Raw genomic sequence first — 24,913 nt, forward strand, 5'->3', positions numbered from 1 at the left:
AATCAATATATGACCCATTCAATTTTGTAAAGGCATATAGTGTACATTATGTAAGTGAATAAATAATCTATTGTTTTTACTCAATAAAGAATTGGTATATCTTGCACTAAAATTTTAGTTTGAAAAAAGGATTAATAGTTTTAAACTTGATGCAATATAAAAATATTAAATAATTAAATAACATGTTTTCCATACACTAAAGTCATTATTCTGCCTAGAATAATTTTTAGGGCATTTAGAAGTCCGGTCGCTGGAGATAGCCTTTATTCTCGCATTTTATTTAAGGTTTTTATGTGTTTATGTATTTACAGCACACACACATAAATCACTTATACACCCGCATTTGTTGGCATGGGCATAAGTGGCTTTAGCCAAGCGTATTGGGGTGAAACAGTAAACAGCTGCGAGATAAATTGCTCATCTGCTCGACCTCGACGTTGATGTGATGTCGCCTTTCCTGACCCCGCCCCCATTTCCCAGCGCCCCCGTCTCCCCTTACTCCGCCTAAAACGCCTGGACTCAGTGTCATCGCATCGCAGGGCGCTGAGCTGAAGTGTTAAGTACATAAAACCCACATACATTGCGTTTATCCATAATGATGACCTAACTTATGACTCGTCCGGCCACGCTGCGTATACGTAATGGGCATGAGGAGCGAATGGCAGAAATGGAAAGCATTTCCGGAAAAGCACAAAATCGGAGCTTGGAATTGTCAGTGTTTTAGGAAGCATAGATTGGATTTGTCTCCTTCATTTTGGAGCAATTGCTGCAAGTGCATTTTCTATTTATTTCTATTGGACTAACAGAATTAATTACTATTACAATTGCCAGTTCTACAAATTACAACAGTATAGGTGAGATGCCAATCCTGCGGAACAATCGTATAAAGTTTTGTTTAGTAGTGCAGTGCAAATTTCCCGCCATCACCTAGTTTTCAAATGATTCCGGATGTTTTGTCTGTGAGTCGTTCCATCGGTTGTGGCTTCTTTGCCCCTTGACCTGTGCTCTTTCAGCCATTTGCCTGCCCCATTGGGATGCCTTGGCGGAGAATTGGCAGCCATTGCCAATCGGGAGCACTTTGCCACTCAAATGCCAAACAATTTCAAAAATCAACACCACCCCGAGTTGAAAAGAGAAAAGCAGGGGAGCCAAGGCAAAAGGAAACAGGATGTGGATGGCAAAGAGGAAGGAAAACCAATTCATTTGGAGCTCAGAGCACGGGAGTACTCGTTTTACCAATGACACCGGCAAACGGCAAAGCCAGCCAATCGTTGCGCTCAATTAATTAACTTGGCCAAAAGGTAACGCCGGGTTTGGCTCTAATGAATACCAAATGAGCATATCAGCATGTGTACCGCCAGACAGCTCGCGATTTATTTTGAGTAATAAATTCGGTAAAAAAGTGTCACGAATTTATGGAACCGCCAACGTTTCAGGCACGGATGACAGATTGCTTTGGATGCGAATGAGCAGAGATTGCCCGCGCTCACTGGCATTCCGGGTGTTTTCCGATTTATGTGGGTGTGTCTGCACGCCGAGCACTTCCTGGATATGGATCCTTGGCTGCTCCTCCAGCCCGCTTAGTCATTCGTGCTAATGTACATTTTTTATGCCCACCGCTGATAACAGAACCCGTCGTCTCCGTCTCCGTCTCCATCTCAGTCCAAATCCAAATCCATCTCAGGGTCGGCCTCATTCGGAGGGCGGTCCTTTCGTTTCAATTTACATATGCCCTCGTATTTTTTAAAGTACACTGAAAAATACACTGGGCAAAATAGTTAGGCAAAGAAAAATGAGACATTATTGTTAAATACATAAAGTGGCTTCATCTCCCTCTATGTTTACAAATACGCAATACAATCTTATTGAAATTTTTATTTAAGGTTTTAAAATATTTTTTCAAAGTGCATATCCTTCGAATATCCTACATACATATAAATGATGTGTCAGTTTGCTTTGCCGGTTGCGTTTTTACCTCCAACCTGCTTTCACTCATTTTACGCTTCGTCGCCGCTGCTCACTCGAGGTTACCGCTTTTCGTTCTCGTTTCCTGATCTTGGTCGTGGCCTCCTCCGGATAAATTCTTAGCCAGGTGGGTGGGGCGGACAGGTGGGTGGCAGTTGGGCGGGCGCGCGAGTGCTAAAATAGATTACAGTTCGGGACATGTTTTGATAAGCAGCAATTTAAAACGTGATGCTATTTTGGGCTTACACAAGAAAGAGGATCCGCCGCAAAATCAATCTCGACTGGCTAACCAAACAAAGTGCCGGGTAGTCGAAAATAATAATCCGAAGATTACTGTATTGTTATAAAGATGGAATTTTTTATGTAAATCTTAATTAATCTTAGTATTAGATATACCTTTGATCTAGATAGGGACTATCTACTTTCCGCTTATATGCACTTATAATATTGCAGATCTAGAGTTTCGAGACTTTCAATTCATTTTTTTGATATGATCATGTACTTTAAATTTCGATTCATTCGATATTTGTGTCCACTGATTAAATTATAGGGAGCATATTAAAATTTGATTGCTGTTGATTAAGGCAATTCATAGGACTATGTAGCAGTGAAATTGGCAATCAAGAATTCCGCCGAGGATTTTAATGATTTGGCATATAACATTCAGTTGAAATCACTGTTATCAACAAGAAATATTTTATTTCAGGGACAGTGAGTGGAGTTTATGCATAAAGACTTTAATTTAAAAATTGCATTTTTGATTGAGCTGAAAAACCACTTAATATTATTTTCGTCATATTTCGATTAGCTTCCGTTAAACTGTTTATTCAACCTTAAATCCAGAACATTTTTATAATTTTTGTTTCATCCTCTAGAGCAAAAACAATCGAATCACAAGACTTCTATAACAAGTGGTTAAAGTTTGAAAGACCGCCAAGAGAGGTCAAAAATGTCTTAGCAATATATTTTCATTTGAGGCATATGCGAAGAATGTGGAAACGATTTTGGCTGCTGGTTTCTTTTACCCAGGAAGAGGCAATCAACGTGTGTTATAACTGTCATAAACAAAATTGCTGCAATGCTGCCAACTTTAGAAATGGTCCTATAAGTAAAATTGAAAAGATATTTCTATGTTTCAAAAGGGTGTATATAGCTTGAACCTTTTGCGTTTTTTTATTTAATATTGAATTTGTCTGATTAATGATTATATCTCTACAATTTTGTTATAATTTAATATTAATAATTAATAAATCTCAATTAATAAGTTTGCTAATAATTGTACTTTAGGACGTTGCTTTTTGTTCTCTTAATCTCTCTCTTTTAAAACACACAGCGAGCAAAACCTAAAGTTTCGCGATTTTGATTTATTAAACCCTGGGAAAAGATAAAACACAGACAAAAAGCCATTCTGTGTGCTGTCATTTTTTTCTCTCCAGATTTACTATCCTAGAGTCTTGGACAAACCGAAAGAGCTCAATCTGAGCCAAGAGCCAAAAGTTTCCATTTCGATTCTCCAGTTTACTTGAACACCACCCCACCAATTTCCTTATTTTTTTTTGGCGGCACGTTCGCACTTTTTGCTGCCGCTTCATTTTGTATCCGCCCCTCCACTCGCTTTTCCTTTTCCTTTCCTTTTCCGGCTGTTGTTATAAGAAACTCATTCGTATTGTCAACTTCGTTTTCATCAGCAGACAGCCGGAGAACCTGGAGGGGAATGCTAGCGAACTGACAGAAGCTTTAAGATAACAATTTTTATAACTACACGGCTACGACTCATCCACTTTTCCATAGGCCTTTTAGGCACTCGAAATAATACTTTAAATATTTGAATACATTTGAAAAGCTCGTAAAAGCATATATGGATGCCCAATATCGATAGAGCTGGCGAAATTTATTATTTTATATTATTTCCTATATTAGAAAGCTACGTTTTGAATTTTCTAATTAATTTTAAGGTTTTCCAACATTTTCGCACGCCTCTTTGGTTGCCCATTTATTTTTCCTGTTCTTGTTATCGTTGTTATTGTCGCTCGCTTGTCGTGTCCTGTCATAAAAAAAAGTAAAGGAAAGCAGGAAAAGCGGCGAATCGCGGTGGGAGAAAAGTTAAGCATCTTGGCGGGCATATGACAGATTGCTTAAATGGTACCCATGTGGGATATTACCCGTGCTCGAAGGTCGCACATCCTATTTGACATCTCAAAAGTTCTCTTCCTGTCTACTCTCGCTTCTTTCCGAAAGTTAATTGGTATTTTGTTGTTTCAAATTGCGGTAGGTGATGGCGGATCCACTGAATTAACAGCATAAGGTTCGCTTTCCACTCAATTTGATTGGGAATACTTAGAGGAAATATGTTGTTGAATGTGGCCATCAATTTCGGGGTACTATTTATGCTATTTCTTAGGTGGCATATATCAATCTAGTTTTTAATGATGATATTTTGTTAAAAACCCTTCCCAATTATTTCCAGTCGCTTTATCTCCTGCCTAGTGGCGAATGCGAATCAGGAATGACAACAGCATTAAGTGCAACAAACAGGCACATAACACACGACACTCGACATCCACGCAAATGTCCTGAAGCGAAGGGAAATTCGTTTTCATGCTCGTTCAGTGGACGATAAACGGACGCGATTAAATGAGCAAATCGTTTAATTATAAGTCCACTTAATGCCCAGCGTAAAGCCAAAGGCTTTATGGGCGACATATCCTGGCAGCAGCACGGCAAGGGGGGATGTGGGATATGGATTGGCAATTTCGATTGCCTCCAGCAGGATCGGGAATCGTGACGCGACATTTTGACAGTCGCAGGGACCGAAGAACACTTGGCATGGCCGATAGTAACAATATGTCAATGCAATTTGGCAATGATACGGCAGGCTGTGCGAAAAACAGCCTGCCAAATAACCACCCACCCACATCCAGTATCCAGTTTTTCCACACGCTCCACTCGAGTTTCCCCCAAAATGCTAGCAGTCACAAATCGTTGGACAAGACGACAACTGCCTTTGTTGGCCATTCTTTCAGAGAAATCACAACGGGAGTGGGATCTGACACATGACACACCTTCGACGATTTTACAGTTCAAAACTGTTATGATTTTAGCGTCGTAACCACAACCACTTTTAGTCAAATTATACCGAAAAACGGCGATTAATTATTGATTTTTTTGCAAAAATAATTTCTCTTTTCGACATTTTAATCAAAGCATTGAAAATACTGGCCCAAATATGGAGTGTCATACCTCGTTGAGTTTGTTTTTTAAATCACAATCCATGTTAAATATTGATTTTTCCCAAAAATAGTTTCTTGGTTTTTTTGTGAAAAAAATAATCTACATTTTGATCAAAACATTTAAAATACTGGCCCAAATATGAAGTGCCATACTTAAATTTGCACTTAAATTTCAGAATTTTAAGTTTTTTCAATTTTTTGCAAATTTTTATGAAAAAAATGCAAAAATTTGGCCAAAAATTCATTTTACATAGTCCGTTAAAAATAGGTAGGTAGGTATGTTTAGAATTTGTAATAAGAAGTAAACTATATTTATTTTAGCAATGTAACAATTTTTAGTCAAGTTACACCCAAAAACCACATATTAAAAATTGATTTTTTTGCCAAAAAACGTTTCCCCCAAATTTTGTGAAACAAATAATCGGTATTTTGATCAAAACATCAAATATATTATATATAAAATAAGAAATATTTTATATTTAGAGGGACATTCAAGTAATCTAATTATTATTAAATTTGTGTTTAATTGATTTTTCCTATTAATGTATGATTCGTAAAATAGGAATGGTAAACCAAACAGTGGACTCCCGATATAGGGGTTCCCAGCAAGCTTAAATTGCCATCATCGCGCTGAACGCATGTCAGGTTTTGGGCCCTGTCATCAGCCAGGAATCATGACTTCGCAAAGCTTTGACTGACAGTCGTTTACAAAATGTTAAATCAATGCATCCTTCCCAAAAAGGACTTCCAACTTGACTTATTTTGCACATTGACTGGGAGATAGAGATTGGACATTTTTTAATATGTTTGTTCACATTGTCCCTTAATCAATTTAAATTGATATTTGTATTGTATTTATATCATTAGTTTATGTAGTTTATTTCATTAATACCAATCTTAGTCTAATCGATTGCTATGAAATCTTCTTTAAATAAGTTAGGTTTTATAACAATTTTATCAATTAATTGCGTTAAAAGCAAGAGAAAGTGTTTCCAACCCTATAAAGTATATTATCTCCAGTGGGATATCTGATAGTCGAGGAACTCGAAATATAGCTAAAACGCTTAATTTAAAATGAAAACCTAAAAAGTCGAAAAATTGGGAAATTGATAACAGCAGCTACAATGTGAAACCCCGTTTGTATTTATTTGAATCCGTGCTGACAGAGTGACACAGCCGGTTTGTACAAATATTTAATTTAAATCAGTGTCACTGGCCATTAGGCGAATTGGTTGGAGAGTCGGATGTCCATGATCGGGCCAATTGTAAACTGGTTAAATAAAAACACACATCGAGCTAACGCAAATTCAAATGGCAAAACGCATTTTGAACTTAAATTAAAATCCCACTTTAAATTTGGAAACTGGAGGGAAGATAAGCCAGTTTTCGGAGGAAAGATATTAATCAAGGAATTTCGAGGGAAGTGGAAGAAAAACAATCCTACATGTTACCACCTGAGAAGCGACTCTTATGCGGTTGTTTTTGCTTTCGTTTCATTTGCCTGAAACTACATGGCAGCCACCCCGAGATTCCGGCGGATAGCGGAGCCGTTTACGTGTTTTCATTTAATTTAAAACATTTTCTTTGCCCAAATTGCAAAGTGCATCTAGTGCTGAGCTCAGACATGAAGGGCTTCTAAATACCCACCTTCAGCTACATTGCATGTGCCTTATAGTTATTTGCTTAAATCTCATATATTTCGGATAAAGTATATAATTCTTATTATTTGTTATGGTTGAATTGAATAACATTAAGAATAAAACGTTTAAAACAAAAGTTTTCTTCAAAAAGCATTACTCGCATGGATGGGAAGTGATAAGCAATTAAACAGAAAATATTCATCAATCATATGTCCTTGCGGAGAAGGGACATAATACGACAAATAGGAATATAAACCTAATCCAAATGCCAAGTACATTATAGTATTCATATGTGCAAGATTAATGTCATTTGGCATACATTCACATTAATTGGGGTGCGTAATCCCAACTTGATTATTATTAGACCAGACCGTTATCACTTGGAACCCAAACATTAATATGATAAGGCGGAACTCCTTGTGTTTTAACTGACACCGATTAGCAAACTTTTTGTCGTGATAAGAGATCCACTATCGATCCGCGTACATTTCAAACATATAGAAATAGATGATATGGTTGTGAAATGTGTTCTACGACAACCTATCACAACAATGCGAAAAGTACGAACCACTTATCGGTAAACTAAATGGTCATCCGAAGTCAGCGGAAATACGAGTACAAATATAAGGTAGAACCAGACGGTCTTCTCTATCAGTTTACGGCAAAAGTCTCACCAAAATGGTTCACAAGTCAGGAATATATCTGCTCCTGGCCACCGCCATCTGTGTTCTAGGTGGCTGTCATGGTGCCAATATTTTGGGTGTCTTCACCAGCCTAAGTCCCTCGCATTTAATCATCCAAATGAGCACGGCCAAAGTTCTGGCCGAGAGAGGACACAATGTGACGGTGATCACGGTGCTAAAGCCAGTGGTCAACCACAAGAACATTACAGTGATCATGGTGCCACTGACCAAGGAGGAGTCCCAGCAAATGAGTGATACCATTGGCGCGATGTCAAAGACTGACAACAGCAACATGATCCTATCCATGCTCCGCATGATGGGTCAGATGGAATTTATGTTCGATAAGATGGCGGGTGCCCTCAAGGACGATCGTGTTCGTGACCTGTATCTCAACAGGGACAACAAGTTCGACCTGGTTCTCTCTGGATACTTTATGAACGTTTACCAGCTTGGATTCGCCAAGAAAGTGAAGGCACCTGTCATCGTCGTTGCCACAATGCCACCCAATCAACTGTTGAATCCATTGATCGGGAACCCCCTGGAGATCGCCTATGTGCCCTCAATAAGCGATTCCGTCGAGAAAGGTAAAGGAATGTCCTTCCGACAGCGCTTGGCTGGTTACAGCTCAAGCTTCTTCTTCGGAATTTTCGATTTTGTAACGCAGAGGCGTAGTAAGAGATTGTACAAGTAAGTGGGAAAGCTTGATGGGTTAGCATTCTAAGGAAGTAAGCTTACATAACTTTTGATTTCTAGGGAATTGTTCGGTGATGATCCCAACATGCCTGAGTACTCCGAACTGGTAAAAAACACGTCGTTGATTTTCTTCGCCTCCCACGCACCCAGTGAGGGTCCCATCCGACCAAATGTTCCTGCTGCCATTGAGATCGGAGGCATCCAAGTAAAGGACACGCCGGATCCCTTGCCTCAGAATATGGCCGAATTTCTGGGTAATGCCACGGATGGCGCTATTCTTTTGTCCTTGGGTTCCAATGTGAAAGGAAGCCACATAAATCCGGACACGGTTGTGAAGATGTTCAATGTATTGTCGAAGCTCAAGCAAAGGGTGATCTGGAAGTGGGAGGATCTGGAGAAGACTCCTGGAAAGTCAGATAACATCTTCTATTCGAAGTGGCTTCCGCAGGACGATATCCTAGCCCACCCGAACATAAAGCTATTTATTAATCACGCCGGAAAGGGTGGCATAACCGAAGCTCAATATCACGGAAAGCCTATGCTATCCTTGCCTGTATTTGGGGATCAGCCAGGAAATGCTGACGTCATGGTCAAACAAGGATTTGGCCTTACCCAGAGTCTGCTCTCTCTAGAGGAGCAGCCGTTCAAAGAGGCTATCCTAGAGATCTTGTCGAATCCGCAGTATTTTGACAAGGTGGCTTCGTTCTCCTCTCTGTACAGGGATCGCCCGATGAGCGCTAGGGAATCGGTGATCTACTGGACGGAGTACGTCATCCGGCACCATGGAGCTGCCCATCTTCAGAGTCCTCTGGTGCACATGAGCTTCATAGCCGCCAATAATATCGATATATATGCTCTAATTGCAGTCGTTCTAGTAATTCTAGTACTGCTTCTCAAATTGCTGCTGCAATTTATCTATAGGAAAATTTTCGCAAAACCAAAGAAGGAGAAGAAGCACTAAAAGTTTTGTTAGATTTCTATACATGTACTCGTAGTAAAAATTCTCTTCCAGTCGCATATAAGTTTATTGAAAATAAAGAAATTATTTTTATAAGCCTAAAAGCTTATTATTTTCCCTTCATTTGAAAATAATAAAATGCTCACGATTTAAATAGATACAATTTAGTTGGTGTTCCATTGTGAATGGAGGATCTAAACAGAACAAAATCCATTGTTTCGTTTCATTAAACAAACAAACTTCACAACCATTTCAAATGGTTTTTATACAGGCAATGCATTGCCATGGTTGGTGGTATATTATCGTACCAAATACTATAGCCTTTGGATTACAATGGAAGGCAAGCATAACCTACTATCTAATCAATTGTCTCAATACAAGTCACACAGGCAAAATGATTGCAGTTTGTTTAAACCAATAATAATCACATTTAGTTAATTATCGATTTTTTTAATGTAATCAACAAAAGCCAAAGAAAAATTATTAAAGACTAGTTTTTCTCAGCCATCTTCAGATTTATTTCTGGTTTTCTGTAATACGACTAAAACTAAACTAAAACTAAAAATTAACTATTCACATATATTAAATATATTTCTTTCACTTTATTACTACAAACAAATCATATGTTAAGTTTGGTTTTATTTTTTATTTATATATATTTGAGCTTAAAGCTTTTATTTTCAATAATTAATTAGTTTTTATGAAAAATTTTAATGGGTTTTCTCCTTCTTTGGCTTCGAGATGAATCTTCTATAAATAAACTGAACCAGAAATTTAATAAGTACCAAAACTGAAACTAGTATGACAAATATTAGGAAACAAATATCGATATTATTGGCGGCTATGAAGCTCATGTGCACCAGAGGACTCTGAAGATGGGCAGCTCCATGGTGCCGGATGACGTACTCCGTCCAGTAGAGGAATGATTCCCTAGCGGTCATCGGGCGATCGCGGTAGAGAGTTGAAAAGGACTTCACCCTTTCTGCATACTGCGGATTAGACAAGATCTCCAGGATGGCCTCTTGAAACGGCTTCTCCTCCAAAGTGAGCAGGCTCAGAGTGAGGCCAAAACCGCTTTTGACCATGGCATTTGCGTTACGTGGCTGGTCAGCAAAGACTGGCAGCGAAAGCATGGGCTTTCCATGGTACTGGGACTCAGTAATGCCACCTTTTCCGGCGTGGTTGATGAATAGCTTGATGTTTGGGTGGGCCAGAATATCGTCCTGCGGAAGCCACTTCGAGTAAAGAATATTAGCTGATTTCCCTGGCGTATTCTCTTGGTCCTCCCACTTCCAAATCACCCTTTCTTTCAGTTTTGAAAGGACGTTGAACATCTTGGCAACTGTGTCTGGGTTTAGATGCTTTCCCTGGACATTAGAACCCAGGGAGAGGAGAATAGCTCCATCTGTAGCATTGCCCAAAAACTCCGCAATGTTTTGGGGAAGGGGATCCGGCTTGTCCTTAATCTGAATTCCACCGATTTCTATGGCAGAAGGAACATTAGGTCTAATAGGTCCTTCACTGGCCGCGTGCGAACTGAAGAAAACCAACGATGTGTTCTTGAGCATTTCCGAGTACTCAGGCATTTTGGGATCGTTGCCATAAACTTCCCTGGACAGGAATATGTTAAAAAAAAGTGATCGTATTTGGGTCAGCCTTCTACTTACTTGTACCAATTTCGATTACGCCGCTCGGAAAGATGAGAAAAGACACCGAAACCGAGGCTTTGCATATAGCTGGATAAACGCCGTTGGAAGGTTACGGCTTTACTGCCCTCTGCAGGATTACTGATTCCGGCATAGGAAACCTCCAGGGGATTACCGATCAGGGGGTTCAATAGATGATTGGGAGGCATTGTGGCCAATACGATGACGGGTGCGTTGACTTTCCTTGCGAATCCGAGCTGGAAATCGTTCATAAAGTATCCAGAAATAACCAGGTCGAACTTGTTTCCACGGTTCAGGTACAGATCCCTCACTCGATCGTTCATCAGGGTCTCGGCATTCTTTCTGATCATGAAATCCATTTGATCCGACATCCGGAGCAGGGATAAGGCCATGTTGCTATTGTCGTTCTTGGACATCGCTCCAATCGTATCGCTCATTTGCTGGGCTTCTTCCTTACTAAGCGGCACTTGGATCACGGTTATGTTTTTATGGTTAACCACTGGCTTCAGCACGGTGACCACCGTCACATTGTGCCCATTCTCGGCCAGAACTTTGGCCGCGGACATTTGGATGATCAAGTGCGAGGGACTCAGGCTCGGGAAGAGTCCTAGAATATTAGCTCCCTGGGAGCTGCCCATTACGGCGCCAATAGCTATCGCTAGCAGTAGAAATTTTTCCACCCGAAGAACCATTTCGCTGGATGGCTAACAGTAGACTAATTACTTGTACTATCTAGCCGGGTTTTTATATTTAAATGCACATGGACGCCGTTTCACTGTTGTGACCGATAAGCTTCAGTGTTTGTAGACACACATTTCAACAATTTGGTAAAACTTTTCAGTATACCGATTGTGTCTTATCGCTGTAAGCATTACTTTTGGCCTGCAAACACATACGGGAATCCTTATCTATGCGAATTTTTGATTTTTTTTTGGGTGATAACAGGTAAGCAAATGCTTGCAATTTTTATAATAATTTTTAAACGTCGTTACGGTGCTGATTAGGTGCATTAAATTTCGCAACTTTATGTAAATGTTTATATTTGCAAGGCTTGAGAAAAATTGCATAAGCCAAATATCTATAATATGAATAAAACCATAATTTAAATTGTTCTTTTGTGTAACTTTAATTTTACCCATCCTAAATATCCAGTCTGCGCCTTTTGTACGTGTTTTGGCAGAGCCTGAGGTCAAACGAGTGTGTTGCTTCAGCGAAAATCGGTGGAAAACCATCTGGCTGGCAAAGGAAAAGCGAGGGAAAATGTGAGCCAAGAAGCATAACCACGGTGACACTTTGTGGCGCACGACTTGGGAAACGGAACCCACACCTAAACTGAAAACCCCGGATGGGGCAATTTACAGTTACGCGGCCACGTGACTTACTAAATCAACTTGGACTGCGGCATCCGAAAAATAAAGCAATAAGAAGCGAGAATAAAAAACACCTCAAATCCAATTCCCGACCAGGGTGATGTCGCCGGAAATGTCGGGCTGACAAATCGCGTGCAAAAATCTGTGAAATCTTCGTTTGCTGCCATCTCTATCTGTGCATTGCGGAGATGGAGTCCTTGTGCACTGAGGAAATTAAGTATAACATTTGTATTAAATATGTACTTAGCAACTACTGAATGTAAAAATATTATGGTATAATGGTCAGATGCTTCAAGATACAAATCCAGTTCTATTATATTTCTCAATGCATACTTTATTATATTTGATTGTACTAAAATAAATGGTACAAAGATTATAATCAAAAAAAGTGTACTGATTATCAAGTAGTACGTGGTAAATACGACAACATGCTATTTTCTCAGTGCAGATTGCTGAGCAACTGCTCCGAGTTTTCCGTTCCAGGAGTGGGTCTTTTGCTTTGGCGCCTAGTCCTGGACTCAAAAAATCCCTCCGAGCACCGGCGGCGCCTCTTTGGCAATTTGTTGGGTTTGCTTCTTGTTTTTCCTTTTGGCCGCCTTTGCCTGCTGCTGTCGTTGTTGTTTTTGTTGCCTCATCCCATTCCAGGGGCAGTGGTAAATTTTTTGATTAATCAAAGGACATTTTTTTGTGCAGTTCCCGTGTCTCTTGGCTGTTGGTTTGTCGGTTCGGTCCAAAAAAAGGAGGCAGAATTAATGCAAAAATGATGAGTGGAAATTTGTCAAGCTTATTTACTTCCGTCATTTAATGTGCCCGCGGCCAATCGTGGGTGAGACGGAGTGGGTCGGGTCACCACTGGCGTATCCGGATCCGGAGCTGGAACTCAAGGCGAGCCCAAACCAACAGACGGCGGAACTTATCTTTGTTTGCTCCAATTTTTCTGTTGTTATTTTTCCCGATGCCCGAGGCAATTTTATGCATAATTTTCGGTCAATGCCTGCCTGACAGTTTTTGTTCTTGTTATTTTTGCTACCGATTTTTTTAGGCTGACATTTTTACCTGCGGCGGCCATTGGCCATTGCATATTTTAGGCCGGATTTAGCCTAATGCGTTGAATATTTTTCACTGGCATGTAAAGTGTTTGGTTTTATATTTATTTGCGGGGGGTTGCTAAATCGAATTTTCCGTTGTTGGCATTTTCCTTTCATTTCAGCAGTGTTTTTGTTTGTTCGTATCTGTTTGCCATAAGTTAGGTAAATGACTTCGGGAAAGGAAATGAGGGGCATAAGCGGTTTTTTTCAAGGGGTCCCTGCCGGTTTTTCAGGAATTCAGATTAAGTGTGTTTTTTTTTTGCTCTGACTATGACAGGCATCCGTTAAGTTTCTAGAAAACGGAAAGCACTTAAAAGATTAAAGAATACTGGTTAATGTATCAATTCGCGGAAGGGTCCTTCGACAATTACTAAATGGTTTGTTTAAAAGTTTAAGCTTTGTTTAAGGCATCAGTGAAATTATTTATAATTTTTAAACAAAGTTAACTTGTTATTTTTTGTCTGTATTTTCTATACTATGATTAAGGATTCGTTTTATTAAAGTTTCAGTTACCTGATAAAAAACCTGCTGTAATTGCTGTAAAAACAAGTGATTTACCCCAATAATTGTACCATTGTATGTTTCATAAAGTTGTTCTAAAAGTTGTGTGTTTTTTAATCGTTTTATTTATTTCCCATACATCATTTAATACAATTAACAATTCACATACAATAATTAAGTTTACTTGCCATTGATTGTGTGTGTTCCTCTTTTTCTGTGCTCAAATATTCATGTGTAAATTTGTTGATATTCAAATTTTACTTGTCTATTGAAATAATTCTGACACATAATCGTAGTTGGTAGCAAATGTTACGTTCATATACCTAGATATTAAGTTATTCTTCATAGTTTTCATTCAGTGTTGATTTTTTGGTTTTGCATTTCCGCTGGCCTGCTTGTTCACACATAAATAAATGTTGCATTACACTTATGTAGGAAATGGCTGGGCTTCCTGTTCGGACCTAGACTAATTCGATTTCGACTATATACAAATTCAACTGTTGCTGCCTTGGCTTGTTAACTTTTCACTTGGCTCGAAATCCTGCGAATCGCCCCATTTATTTTATTTGGCGCGTGTGTCTATCTTATTTCTCCTAATTTTTGAGTGTCTGCACTTGGAGGCAAATCCTGGAAACTTAGGCCAGGAATAGAGCGCCAGTCAGTGCCAGCCACTAACTCTGGGTGCTGTGCCAGCGTAGGATGTGGACAAGGCTCAGGAGCCAGGCGGCCAGGGAGGCTGGAAAACACAACAGAAATGTAGAATTTTAAGTAATATTAAATCTTTCTCAGAAACCCAACAAAAGGTAAGCCGCTACTCAACATGTTCTGTTAAAATTTAGCGAAACGAATACTCGAGGAGGATTATTTCTGGGTGAATCTGCTTGCCAACTCACCTGGTTGGCCGGTCATGCAGGATCCGTTCTCGGTGAGTCGCTGCTTGGTGCCGGCATCCCTGAGCGCCAGGATGGTGGTCCGTACCCTGCTCTCCCGCCTAACGGCTGCCAGTCCCATGATGTCCGCCGTGCAGCGGAGCTCCAACATTTCGCTCTTGCTGATGAACCGCTGGTCGTCCAGGTGGAGTCGCAAGTGCAGGTGGCTGGCGAACAGGTGAAAGCCGTCCACGTTGCGTGAGACTTCGTTGATTTGCGGCTGCAAACTGTGCCCAGGTGCCTGTGGCCGGAAGCAAACGGAAACGGAAATGGAAATGGGAAAAAGCGTTGGGTTTAAAAGCCGAATTGTGCACCACATGCGGGCGTGCCTTTCAGACCTCGCACAGTACTCTGTCAACATTTGGCCAAGTTCGATGGCCAGAACCAGGCTGGCTTAGCGACTGGGCCAAAGTGCTCACTAAATAAAAAATTAGGTTCCTCTTATTGCACTCGAAAAAATAAACACAAGGGAATATACTCAGCACAAGCATTACCATAAAAAGAAATGATAAAATAATTACTTTTAATAATTATTTATAATTTTCTGCTATACCTACCGTCTTATTGTTAATATACCATGTTAATTTGGCCATCGGACTTGACATCTCCGTACTGCAATTTGCCTCGAGATAGTCGTGATATTTGTATGCGTGTCGCACGCCCGAAATGAACGGATCGAATTTGGGCAACACTGAAATATAAATTTAAATTATCATAAGCAGTAGTCCAGAAATATTAGGTCTCCACTTTGTTCCAATTGCAATTAAAGGTCTCGAATTTAAAATGACTACATGAGAATGTCCATTCAGGAAAATGGCATAAAGTTTCCCATCTCTGGTGGCAAAAGTAAATTTGTGTGGCCAACTATGCCGGAAAATGCATTATGCTATTCGGGCACCAAACTTATCCCAATTAGAGAGCCTAAAGTCGGGTCGAAATCCGTGCACAGTTGCCGCCACAGAAATGGATGCTACATGGGAAAGTGCCGGCTGCACTTTCGGCAGCACAATTACCGACACGCCAACAGCAAATATTTATTTGAAGTGTTAATTAACCTTAACAAATAATTGCCCAGGACAAAGTTTTTTGATGAAAACAAGCGTAATTTAGTTTATGGCGAGTGTCCCCCATATCCATTCCCTCCCCCACCAACCAAACCAACCACAATGGCAACAACAAATCCCGAATCCAAATGAATGTTGTTGTGGGAAATTTGTGAAATATGCTAAGGACCTACAAGGCCTCCAGAGACAATGGACGGTGGGGATTGGGACTTGGAGTGGCTGTGGGTGGGGCATCAGAAGTCAGGCAGTCAGCAGGACTGTAAACTTTTTAATTGACTTAATACAAACCACTTTGGTGGAAAGTTTCTGACCTGTTTCAAGTACAACTTACGGGTCGGAGGACTGACGGACCAACGGTCCGAAGGACGGAATCCAGAGTTGAAGTTGATGATTGCGGCCATGTTGTGCCTGGTGGCACGCCCCCTTTGCCGGTTTGCCGCCCCCAATTGTGTGACTTGCATTGCGGGCGAAACAAAAGCAGCAAAAATGAAAATTCAACGAAAACAAAGCAATCAACTAGGGTAAATAAACCAAAAATGGCTATGTTGTATACCCGAGTATAGCCAGTAAAGCACCAGAAACCAGATTGAAAAAATACACACACCAAAAAGTAGGGGGAAACCCCCTCGGAAAACCAAGAAATACAAAGCAAAGTCCGTATTTCGGGGGCAAAAATTGTATTGTTGGTATGCTAAACGAGGCTAAACGAGCAAAAAACGAAAAAAAAAAAAAAAAACGGTTGAGGATTTCCACTCTAAACAGGTGTAACCATTTTCGAGAGTGAGTTTATTTTAAGGGGAAATCTAAACTCGAATGATAAGCCACTTTCATTAAATGTCAAAAGTCAGAGGGGCAAACTGGACACAAACACTGGAAATTGAATATTTAATATTCAATCAGTTCTTTGAGTTTTTCCTTACTCCGTAAGGATATCGTTAGGCCAAGAATTGTTTCATTTTTATAATTATACAGATAGGCCGTATTTATTTTATTTATTTTCTAAGCCGAATATTTATATTCCACAATTTTTATTAGAATATTGTCGTTGCAGACCAGACCAATGCTTAGACTGTACATATATAAATCTCCTTCTCTAATATATTCCCAATTATTCCCTATGAACATATGTATTGCATTCCTTGTAGACTATTTGCTCTATAAGTAGTTATCCGCTCTTTCAACACAAATTTCTCTCAGTGAAAAACAGGGAAAACAGAAACTAAGCAGCTTGTCCCTGAAAATGCGGAAAATCTCCGAAGTAATTAAGTGCGGCTCAGTCACCGTTTAATGGTCAGTGTGTGTTGACCGGCAGGTCCAGGCATATCCTGCCGTATCCTGGAGTATCCTGGCGTATCCTGACATTTCCCGGCCCACTGTTGAGCTGTGCAAACTTGGCAAAGTTAATCAGTGTGATGACACACGGCACGCAGCTAAGCGACAAAATATATGCCCGGCAAAAGTTTGAAGTAAACCTCAAGCCCCTGGCCTCCTGATCCTGTTTTTCAGTGTTCCCGTGTTTCAGTGGATTCCCGTATCCCTGTACCCCTGCACCCGAACATCCCAGTATCCGGGTATCCCTGCTTTTGGCATTATCAAAGCGTTCTGGGTGATGGCTGTTTGAAAATCGAGAGGCAGAGCATTCGGGCCAATGTTGTTGTGACAAAGTTTTAAGGTGGTTACGATGGCGATGGCACTTTAGTGACAAAATTCCCAAGTCGATTGTTGGTCTGTCAACAGCTTCGCCTTCATTGAAACAAAAAACAGGCGACACCAGCTAAAACTACGTGCATTCAATTCCCCCTTCAACCACACTTTCCCAAACACTTTCCCCGCATTTCCCCGCATTTCCCAGCCTTTTCCCACACTCCCCGCACACGGACACATTGTTCTGCCCAAAGAGGACTTTAAACTTTGCCGCTATCTCGTTGATGAAGTTTGATGCCATGGCTGGTTGGCTTTATTTCGTTGTTTTGGCTGTTGCCCCTCGTGGCATTTTCTCGTTTTTCTTTTAGTTCAGTTCATTTTTTTTATAGTTTATATGTATATAAATTAAAATGACGAAACCAACTGGCCACTGACGTTGTTATATGCCAATGGCACTCGCCGCTCGGTGGACAATGGCCACGTGGTTTGTTCGTGTTTTTATTATCACAGCAAAAGATTGTTTCTGTATAGCATATAGTAAGGTTCTAAACCGGCTAAGAAGATTGCAAAGATCTGTTGAAAATAATAAACGGAAAATTAATTCTGCACTTGGAGTTGTAAAACCCAAAACAATAATTACAAGCCATACAATTTGGCAAAAGTAATCATTTGTGCAGTAACTACACCTTTTATATTGAGATATATATAGATACTCATGAAACTTCATTTAATGTCGATTCAGTCTGTGCACTGCTGCTGCTGCTGCTGCTGCAGTTATTTCAATATTTCACAATTTCAAATCAATCACCATAAATCAGAAAGAAATAAATAAATGCCAACTAATAATCGAGCTGTATTGTGGGAGAAGAAAGCAAGGGAAATTCGATCGGGCGATGGACGAGGGGGAAAATGAAAGGCGGAAAAGGGAATGCCAGCCACGTTTCAGTAAGCTCGTCCTGTGGACTGGCACTTAATCTAGCCACTGGGATTTCCATGTACAACCACTTGAGCATGGCTTACTTTGTCTATTTAAGTACGCTGAATAGATAAAAGTCAAATTGACATGCAAATAGCGAGCACACAAACAAAACAGTCTGCCCTCAGTCAAACATCCAATTAAAGGCGCAATACAAATACGAAAATGCGAATTCAAATTTGATTGTTACGCGTAAACAAATGCCTAAGTGCGCATTATGCAAATCAATATCTCTTAAAGTAACGTCAATAAATAAGCCGCCCACAAAACGAACCCGAACTCGAAGCTCCAAACTCGAGGTCCTGGGCCATCCATCCATTTAGCATCTATGTGGAAGCACTGGCGGCTACAAAAGGAGACAAATCGCTGAGCGGCGAAATTGCGACAAATAAATCATTTTGAGCCGCATAGAAACTAGAAACAAAAGACATAAGCAGGCCATTTCCATTTGGACCGAAATCAATTGATTTGAATTTCAAAGTAGAACCAGCCAGCCCAGCGACCAAAAGTCTGACTGACTGTCTGCCTGGCAATCAGCCGCAGAAAACGGGGGAAAACGGGGTATTGTTACACTTAGAAAATACACTAAAACTTTCTCTTTGCAAACAAAATGCATAGCAATGCAATCACAATATGTGTTCTTAAAGTTCTGTTTATAACTTGAAATTTGACTAAAACCAATTTCCTAAGCAAATTCAAAAATGATGCAATGTGGACTAATATCTCTATATTTTATTTTTTAAGGTATAACCCTTTTTTCCCCAGTGCACCGCAGAGTGTTGGGTGCTGGGCGGAATCATCGTCATGTACGCTGCCAATCAAAGCGAAATCAAAATGGTGGGCGATGCGTTGCCAGCGGCTTTTGGTGGTTCGATGATGGGGTGCGGTGGTTCTATGGCGCGATGGTGCGATGTTGCGATGGTGTGGTGGTGCGGTGGTGCGGTGGTGCGGCGGTACGCCGTTGACGTTAACAAACCCAACTACAAGTGCCACAAACGAGTTAGTCCTGGCATATTTGTTGTATTTTGTGCCATTACCCTGGTTTGTTGTTGTTGGGTAGGCCCAGCACGTGACAACGGCAAACGACCGCGCATTGTAGATTATAAATTGATTCGTACAAAACTCACAATTGAGTTGAATTTGTTCAGCAGAGCGGCAGGTGGCGCAGCGGGGCATTCGGCCATGGTGTTCACTGTACGGGCTGTACGCTTTTCGGGATGCTTCGTTCGTTCGGGATTTATTAACAATCATTACTCATACAAATGGCTGACGCGTGTCACAATTTTCCAGCGCTTATGCGACGCCCTTTTTAACTGCCTACTGCCCTAGGTTCGTGACCCTCTGGCGCCTCCTGCGCCTCCGTCTGCTCCTCCCCTGCACTCCACCCCATTTATCCGTATCCGGTAATCCGTGATTCCCTCCCCACAATGCGACCGGAGAACACTCCGCCGGTGTGGCATTGATAAATGGAAAGGAGTAGCGGACTGAACTCCCGACCCCAAATTCTACTGGCCGTGCAAGGACCATTTATAATTTTATTAAGTGTTTGCAAAATTGCACATAATTTGTTGTCTTTCTGTTGCAAAACATAAATCAAACACAGCCACACAAAAATGGCACGGTGGCTGAAGAGGGTAGTGGACAGTGGAAAATTAAGGATTACTTATCAGCTTTTAAATTTATAAGAATCTGTATTAATTTTTGTTATACTAATTTGACAATTAAATTTAAGAAAGTGGTCAATATATTTATTTAATAAATGGTGATATTCAACAATAATTTTTTTTTTATTTTTAGGGAGTTTTTGAAGTGTTCTCGCCCACTGTGCGTGGATCGAACTAAACTTTTGGTGCACACCTACCTCCGACTGTCATATTGGCCGTCTGATCGATCAGCTTGAACTCTGGCGCATCGCCGGACACCTCGCACCTGTACTGTCCGGAGGAGTGGGCAGTGAGCTTCTCCAGCTCCACGTTGCAGATGAATTGATTGCAATGCGGCGAACCGTCGGCGATGGTGACACCTTTAACGGGGAACCAATTTGTTGTTGGCGGTGTTAGAGGCGAGTATCTGAAAGGAAAGAGGTGGCAATAGGGCGTTAGAAAGAGACAACCGTACTGCTAGTTGAGCTCGAGTGCTGCGCAAAACCGATACCATGAAATATTGATGAGGAAATCATCCGAAAGTAAAAAAATATATTTTTTTTTGGCTTCCATTTGCTTCTCAACAGCTGCAGCACTCGTCGAGTTGTATCCACATTTTGGCAGGGCTGTCGATTTTATTATGAATCATATGCAGTCCCACTCAACTGCGTATTGTCTTTGGAGCTCAAATACATTTCGAATTCAAAATTCCATTCCTAGATGTGTGAGGAATGTTGCATTTGATTACAGCAATTAGCGTGGCAATTGTGGAAAAACGTTTTCGATCGCATCGAATTTGAATTTCGTTTCAGGGTTGTGCAAAATGACGAGGGAATGTAGGAAAGTCCCAATCATTTGGAATTTTAAATCTTTGGAATCGTGGCAAAGAAAATTTAGCTCCACAGAGAATGATGCAGATTTTACTTCTATTGTGTTTATTGAAATATTAATAATTCTTCTAGATATAAGTTGCACTGTGATATTAACCAGAAAGACCATAATTAAATCCGAACTTTGTTTGCTTTCTTTGTCTACGCAAAAACCAAATGGATTGTTAGGTCGATTTGGTGCCCGTAAACACTCAATTTAACAAATAGAAAAGCACGGTCGAACAAATTCAGAATTACACTCGAAGTGCGTGTATCCTTTGTGGCGTTTTTTGTTACGGATGGAAGCAACCGCAGTGTCAAATGCACATGAATAATTGAAGCCGAGTGCAGACCGCACAATCAAAACGTTCACACAAAAGCGTAATTGATAAGAGCCAACTGCCTACGGCAGTAAATTACTGGCTGGGCCATACCCAGAATCCGCCCCCTTTTGCTCCAATCGTCCTGACTCGCCACGCCCACTCTCACGCCCCTCGCGAATATGTCAAAAACAATCATTTCGAACTGGGCAACCAAAAGCGAGTGCGGTGGCCAAAACGCATCGAACTTCGTTGCTGGGGGCGTGGTTCTCAAATAGCTATCAGCTAAATAAATTGAAATTCAAGCATTGCTATTAAAAATGTTAACTAAATAATGAAAATATATTTAAATCTTGCTTTATTAAAAAAAAAAACAAAATAAATGAGTTCAAGAAAAATAACTTATTAAGCGAACTTTTAGTACAAGCTTAAACTCAAGTTTCATGATGAAAAAGCTTAAGTAATATTAACGAAAGTGTTTTCATCCAAATGGGCGTGTCCGACCATTTGTCAAAGCCCGTAAACCGTTAAATGGTTCTGATATTTGGCATAAATATCACTTTTTTGCCACCTGACCTCGCCATATATGTAGCGGGGCTTTAAAAATCAATAACCAAAACATTAAAAAAGATTTGTAATGCCCAAACACACACCTTTTGTTAAAAATTTCACACTCGATTAAGTCCCGGATGGAGAGCACGGATCTGGGCTACGGTCGTCCTGGATAAATGTACATACATACGTGGATATATGCGGCAATGCAATGTGCAACAATTAAGCCAGTTAAATAAAAAGCCCTCTTCGCACATATTTGGGCCCGATATGGCAGCGTCACCTGGCCGCAATTGCAGGCGAGCCATAAAAATCCATTTCAATTAAGCATTTAAATTAGTTGCGACACTTTCAAGCGACCCAGCCCACTGCCATTATTTTCTTTTTGTTTTTATTTTTTTGTTTTTGGAAGTTGGTGGGAATTTACTTTGTTGCGGGCAGTGTTGCAGTTTCATGACGTTTTCAATTTGCGCCATAAAATCTGCATGAATGCGCCGGCACATTTCGCAACTCCCAATCTCCGGGGCTCCCTGGCGACATTTTATTATTTCAAACTGAATGCCGAAAAATATTTTCATGGTGCGGGTAGGGAGGCGTTCGTGTTCGGGTGTTGCGAGCTCAAGAGTTCCAGATGGGAAAGGTGGGAGCAATTTTATTTGGTCTACGGCCACAGCCGATGGGTGGGCTCACCTGAAAAACTCGAGGCCATCCTTGTACCATTTGACTGAGTTCAGCGTCCGATTGCCCATCGCGTAGCTGCAGAAGAGTTTCGCCTTTTGGGCAACGTCGATAATGCGCGGGACGGACAGGTTGGACAGGTGCAGTCCCTCCGCGGGCACAGGAGCCATTCCTGCAACGACAGTGCCACCAGTGCAGCCAGCATTAGCGAAAGAAATCGAAGATACTTTACGATTATGTTACTTACAAGCTAGCTTAGACTAGAATATGCGCACACAAAGAAACTGGATAATATTCCTAAATTATTCCCAAAATACGTTGTTAATCTATAGACCTTTTTACCTCCATACCAATTCTCATCTATAAAAATATTTATAATAAGTGAACTAGGACAATTATTCGCAGCCAGATATTTTAAAGAACATTTAAGGGCTTTTGTTGTATTTTGCAAATGTAGGAGATCATTGGAAAGCCATGTGTACGCTTTTTACTATATTGTATTATGTGGAGAATAATTTTTATTTAGCTAAAGTATAGCCAAGTTGGCAGCACTGAATGCATCCTGAGCGGAAACCGATTCCATTGGTATTATACGGTAAGCTGTCGATAAGTGCGAGCTTGCCACGTGGGCGGAAAAATTGGTAACTCGATTGGTGGAAGGGCGGGTTTACCTGCACATGAAAAACTTAAAATAATAGATTTTGTTTCGTTATCCGCGCGGATTTCATTGTTTGGTAAGTGATTTCTTTTTTGGTTTTCGAAATACTCGCGATTGGCTGATGTGCATCCAAAGTAGGTGTAAAAGTGTCACAGAAAAAAAAGGAAAAACATGTTAATCATTGTTTTTGAAATTCAATAATCTTGTTTTAATTTTATTATTTATACATTTTATTTACCATTTCAATATCTTTTAAAGCATTTAAGAATACATCTTTTGCCAGGGAAACCAGTTGATAATTTAACAGGTTCTTTAAATCATTGAACATTTTTTCACGCCCATTGTATGGCAGGAAAACCCTTTTTTTTCGAAAGGCAGAGGTGCCAAAAAGGTCGCCATCGTTAATTCCTTGACTTTGAGCGCTGCTGACCCGCAGTGCGACCTTTACGCTTTCTCACTTTGTGAGAGGTCAGACTTTGCGCATTTTAATGCGTTTACTTTTATTTTTATTCCGCGTCGCCACATCCATTATTGCATTTAAGCCCGGCTCGCAAATGCAGGCCATGAATCAAATGCTCGACCCGTCGGCCGACACGGGTATTAATTAAGTTTATATTACTTGGCCAGATAGTAAAAATTGTATAAACGAACCAGCCACGAGTGGGCAGCGCCTTTCCCCCTTTCTCCGGCTGTTTTTGGGTCATGTGAACTATGAACTTTGGCTGACCGACAAAATAATTAGCCCGGACTAAGGCCATCTCTTTCACCAGGATATACATCCACCAGTATCTGTCCTTTTTTCACACGCTGTCGCCGGAAGCAACAGTTTTTCGTTTGTTTATGGGATGGCGCATTTCCGGCGGCCAGGGACGAGTTTTAATGGCCCCTGGGACAACGGCTTGAACGTCGGCTAATTACAACAAATAACAGACAAACAGAAATTAACTTATGTGCTACATAAATTAGCGATGTAATATGACTTTTTCTGGCCACCCCCGCAGGATGCCTTGAATTTATTGCCACGACAACTACGGGATGATATTCGTCCCCAAGGACCAAAGTTGACTAAGCTGCGTGACACAGTTTGCATTTCTAACAATTACGACACTAAAGCATTGGGTAAGTGAGTAATTTGTTTATTAATTCTTAAGTCCCAGCTCCGATCAACCACATTGGTTTCAATGCAAATAAGCCCAGTTTGGCACAGAAAATTCTTAAATACAATTAGACATTGTTCCACTTGGTAAACGACTGTAGAAATCCGTTTGTAATTTGCATTTATCCGCAAGGGCATTTGGCATTTGCTATTTTGAATATTTGCATACCTTTGTTTATCAGTTTTTGCCATCGTGTTAAATATTTTTTCTTTACCATTTTTTTTTTTGCCATTCTGTTGAATGTTTTTTTTTGGTATGCTCGTTTGCCATTTGTAATCATGTTTGGTTTGCATATGAAATTAAGGCCAGATGACATGTATGATTACGTCGGGTTCGCACATCCCTTTTTTTTATACCTTTTTTGCTGATTCAGCGGTGGATTACATTTAAACGATTTTATTGTCCGCATGTCGTTAAGCCCGAATAGTTTAAATTGCCGAGCGCTTAGAGCAATTTGCCATTCGGCGCAATCTTCTCGACAAATTGCTTTATGTGCGCATCCTAGACACATTACTCATAATGACAGGCGAAAAATTCGATTAGCTTGGAAAGCAATTAACATGCAAGCCGCACAGGCATCCTTGAAAGGGGATATTAACCCTCTACTTGCCAAGTTTTCTGATAATAG

The 24,913-nt window shown here is 40.5% G+C and overlaps 3 protein-coding genes and 1 long non-coding RNA gene across 4 annotated transcripts in view; 1 reads left to right on the forward strand and 3 right to left on the reverse strand.

Moving 5' to 3' along the window:
- Positions 1-7,493: 7,493 nt before the first annotated feature.
- Ugt37A2 (UDP-glycosyltransferase family 37 member A2) lies at positions 7,494-9,269 on the forward strand. Its single transcript, NM_141971.3, has 2 exons — positions 7,494-8,205; positions 8,272-9,269. Exons 1-2 carry the CDS (start codon positions 7,514-7,516, stop codon positions 9,170-9,172), a joined length of 1,593 nt encoding a protein of 530 aa, NP_650228.1. The 5' UTR covers positions 7,494-7,513; the 3' UTR covers positions 9,173-9,269.
- A 540-nt stretch (positions 9,270-9,809) lies between these two features.
- On the reverse strand, positions 9,810-11,532 carry Ugt37A3 (UDP-glycosyltransferase family 37 member A3). Its single transcript, NM_141972.2, has 2 exons — positions 10,837-11,532; positions 9,810-10,780 (listed from the first exon to the last, which is right to left on the reverse strand). Exons 1-2 carry the CDS (start codon positions 11,526-11,528, stop codon positions 9,880-9,882), a joined length of 1,593 nt encoding a protein of 530 aa, NP_650229.2. The 5' UTR covers positions 11,529-11,532; the 3' UTR covers positions 9,810-9,879.
- Positions 11,533-12,523: 991 nt separating this feature from the next.
- On the reverse strand, positions 12,524-13,240 carry lncRNA:CR46238 (long non-coding RNA:CR46238). Its single transcript, NR_133387.1, has one exon. It is a non-coding gene; the product is annotated as a long non-coding RNA:CR46238 (long non-coding RNA).
- Positions 13,241-13,887: 647 nt separating this feature from the next.
- beat-Vc (beaten path Vc) overlaps positions 13,888-24,913 on the reverse strand; it is a 37,181-nt gene continuing 26,155 nt past the window's right edge. Inside the window, exons 3-7 of the mRNA NM_001369977.1 lie at positions 22,483-22,642; positions 20,270-20,478; positions 15,282-15,415; positions 14,689-14,965; positions 13,888-14,531 (exon numbers count right to left, since the gene is read on the reverse strand). Coding sequence (NP_001356887.1) covers positions 14,467-14,531; positions 14,689-14,965; positions 15,282-15,415; positions 20,270-20,478; positions 22,483-22,642 — 845 coding nt within the window. The 3' untranslated portion in view covers positions 13,888-14,466. The remainder of the gene's footprint in view (positions 14,532-14,688; positions 14,966-15,281; positions 15,416-20,269; positions 20,479-22,482; positions 22,643-24,913) is intronic.

The sequence above is a fragment of the Drosophila melanogaster genome, chromosome 3R, assembly GCF_000001215.4.
Source record: "Drosophila melanogaster chromosome 3R".
Classification (NCBI taxonomy): Eukaryota; Metazoa; Arthropoda; class Insecta; order Diptera; family Drosophilidae; genus Drosophila; species Drosophila melanogaster.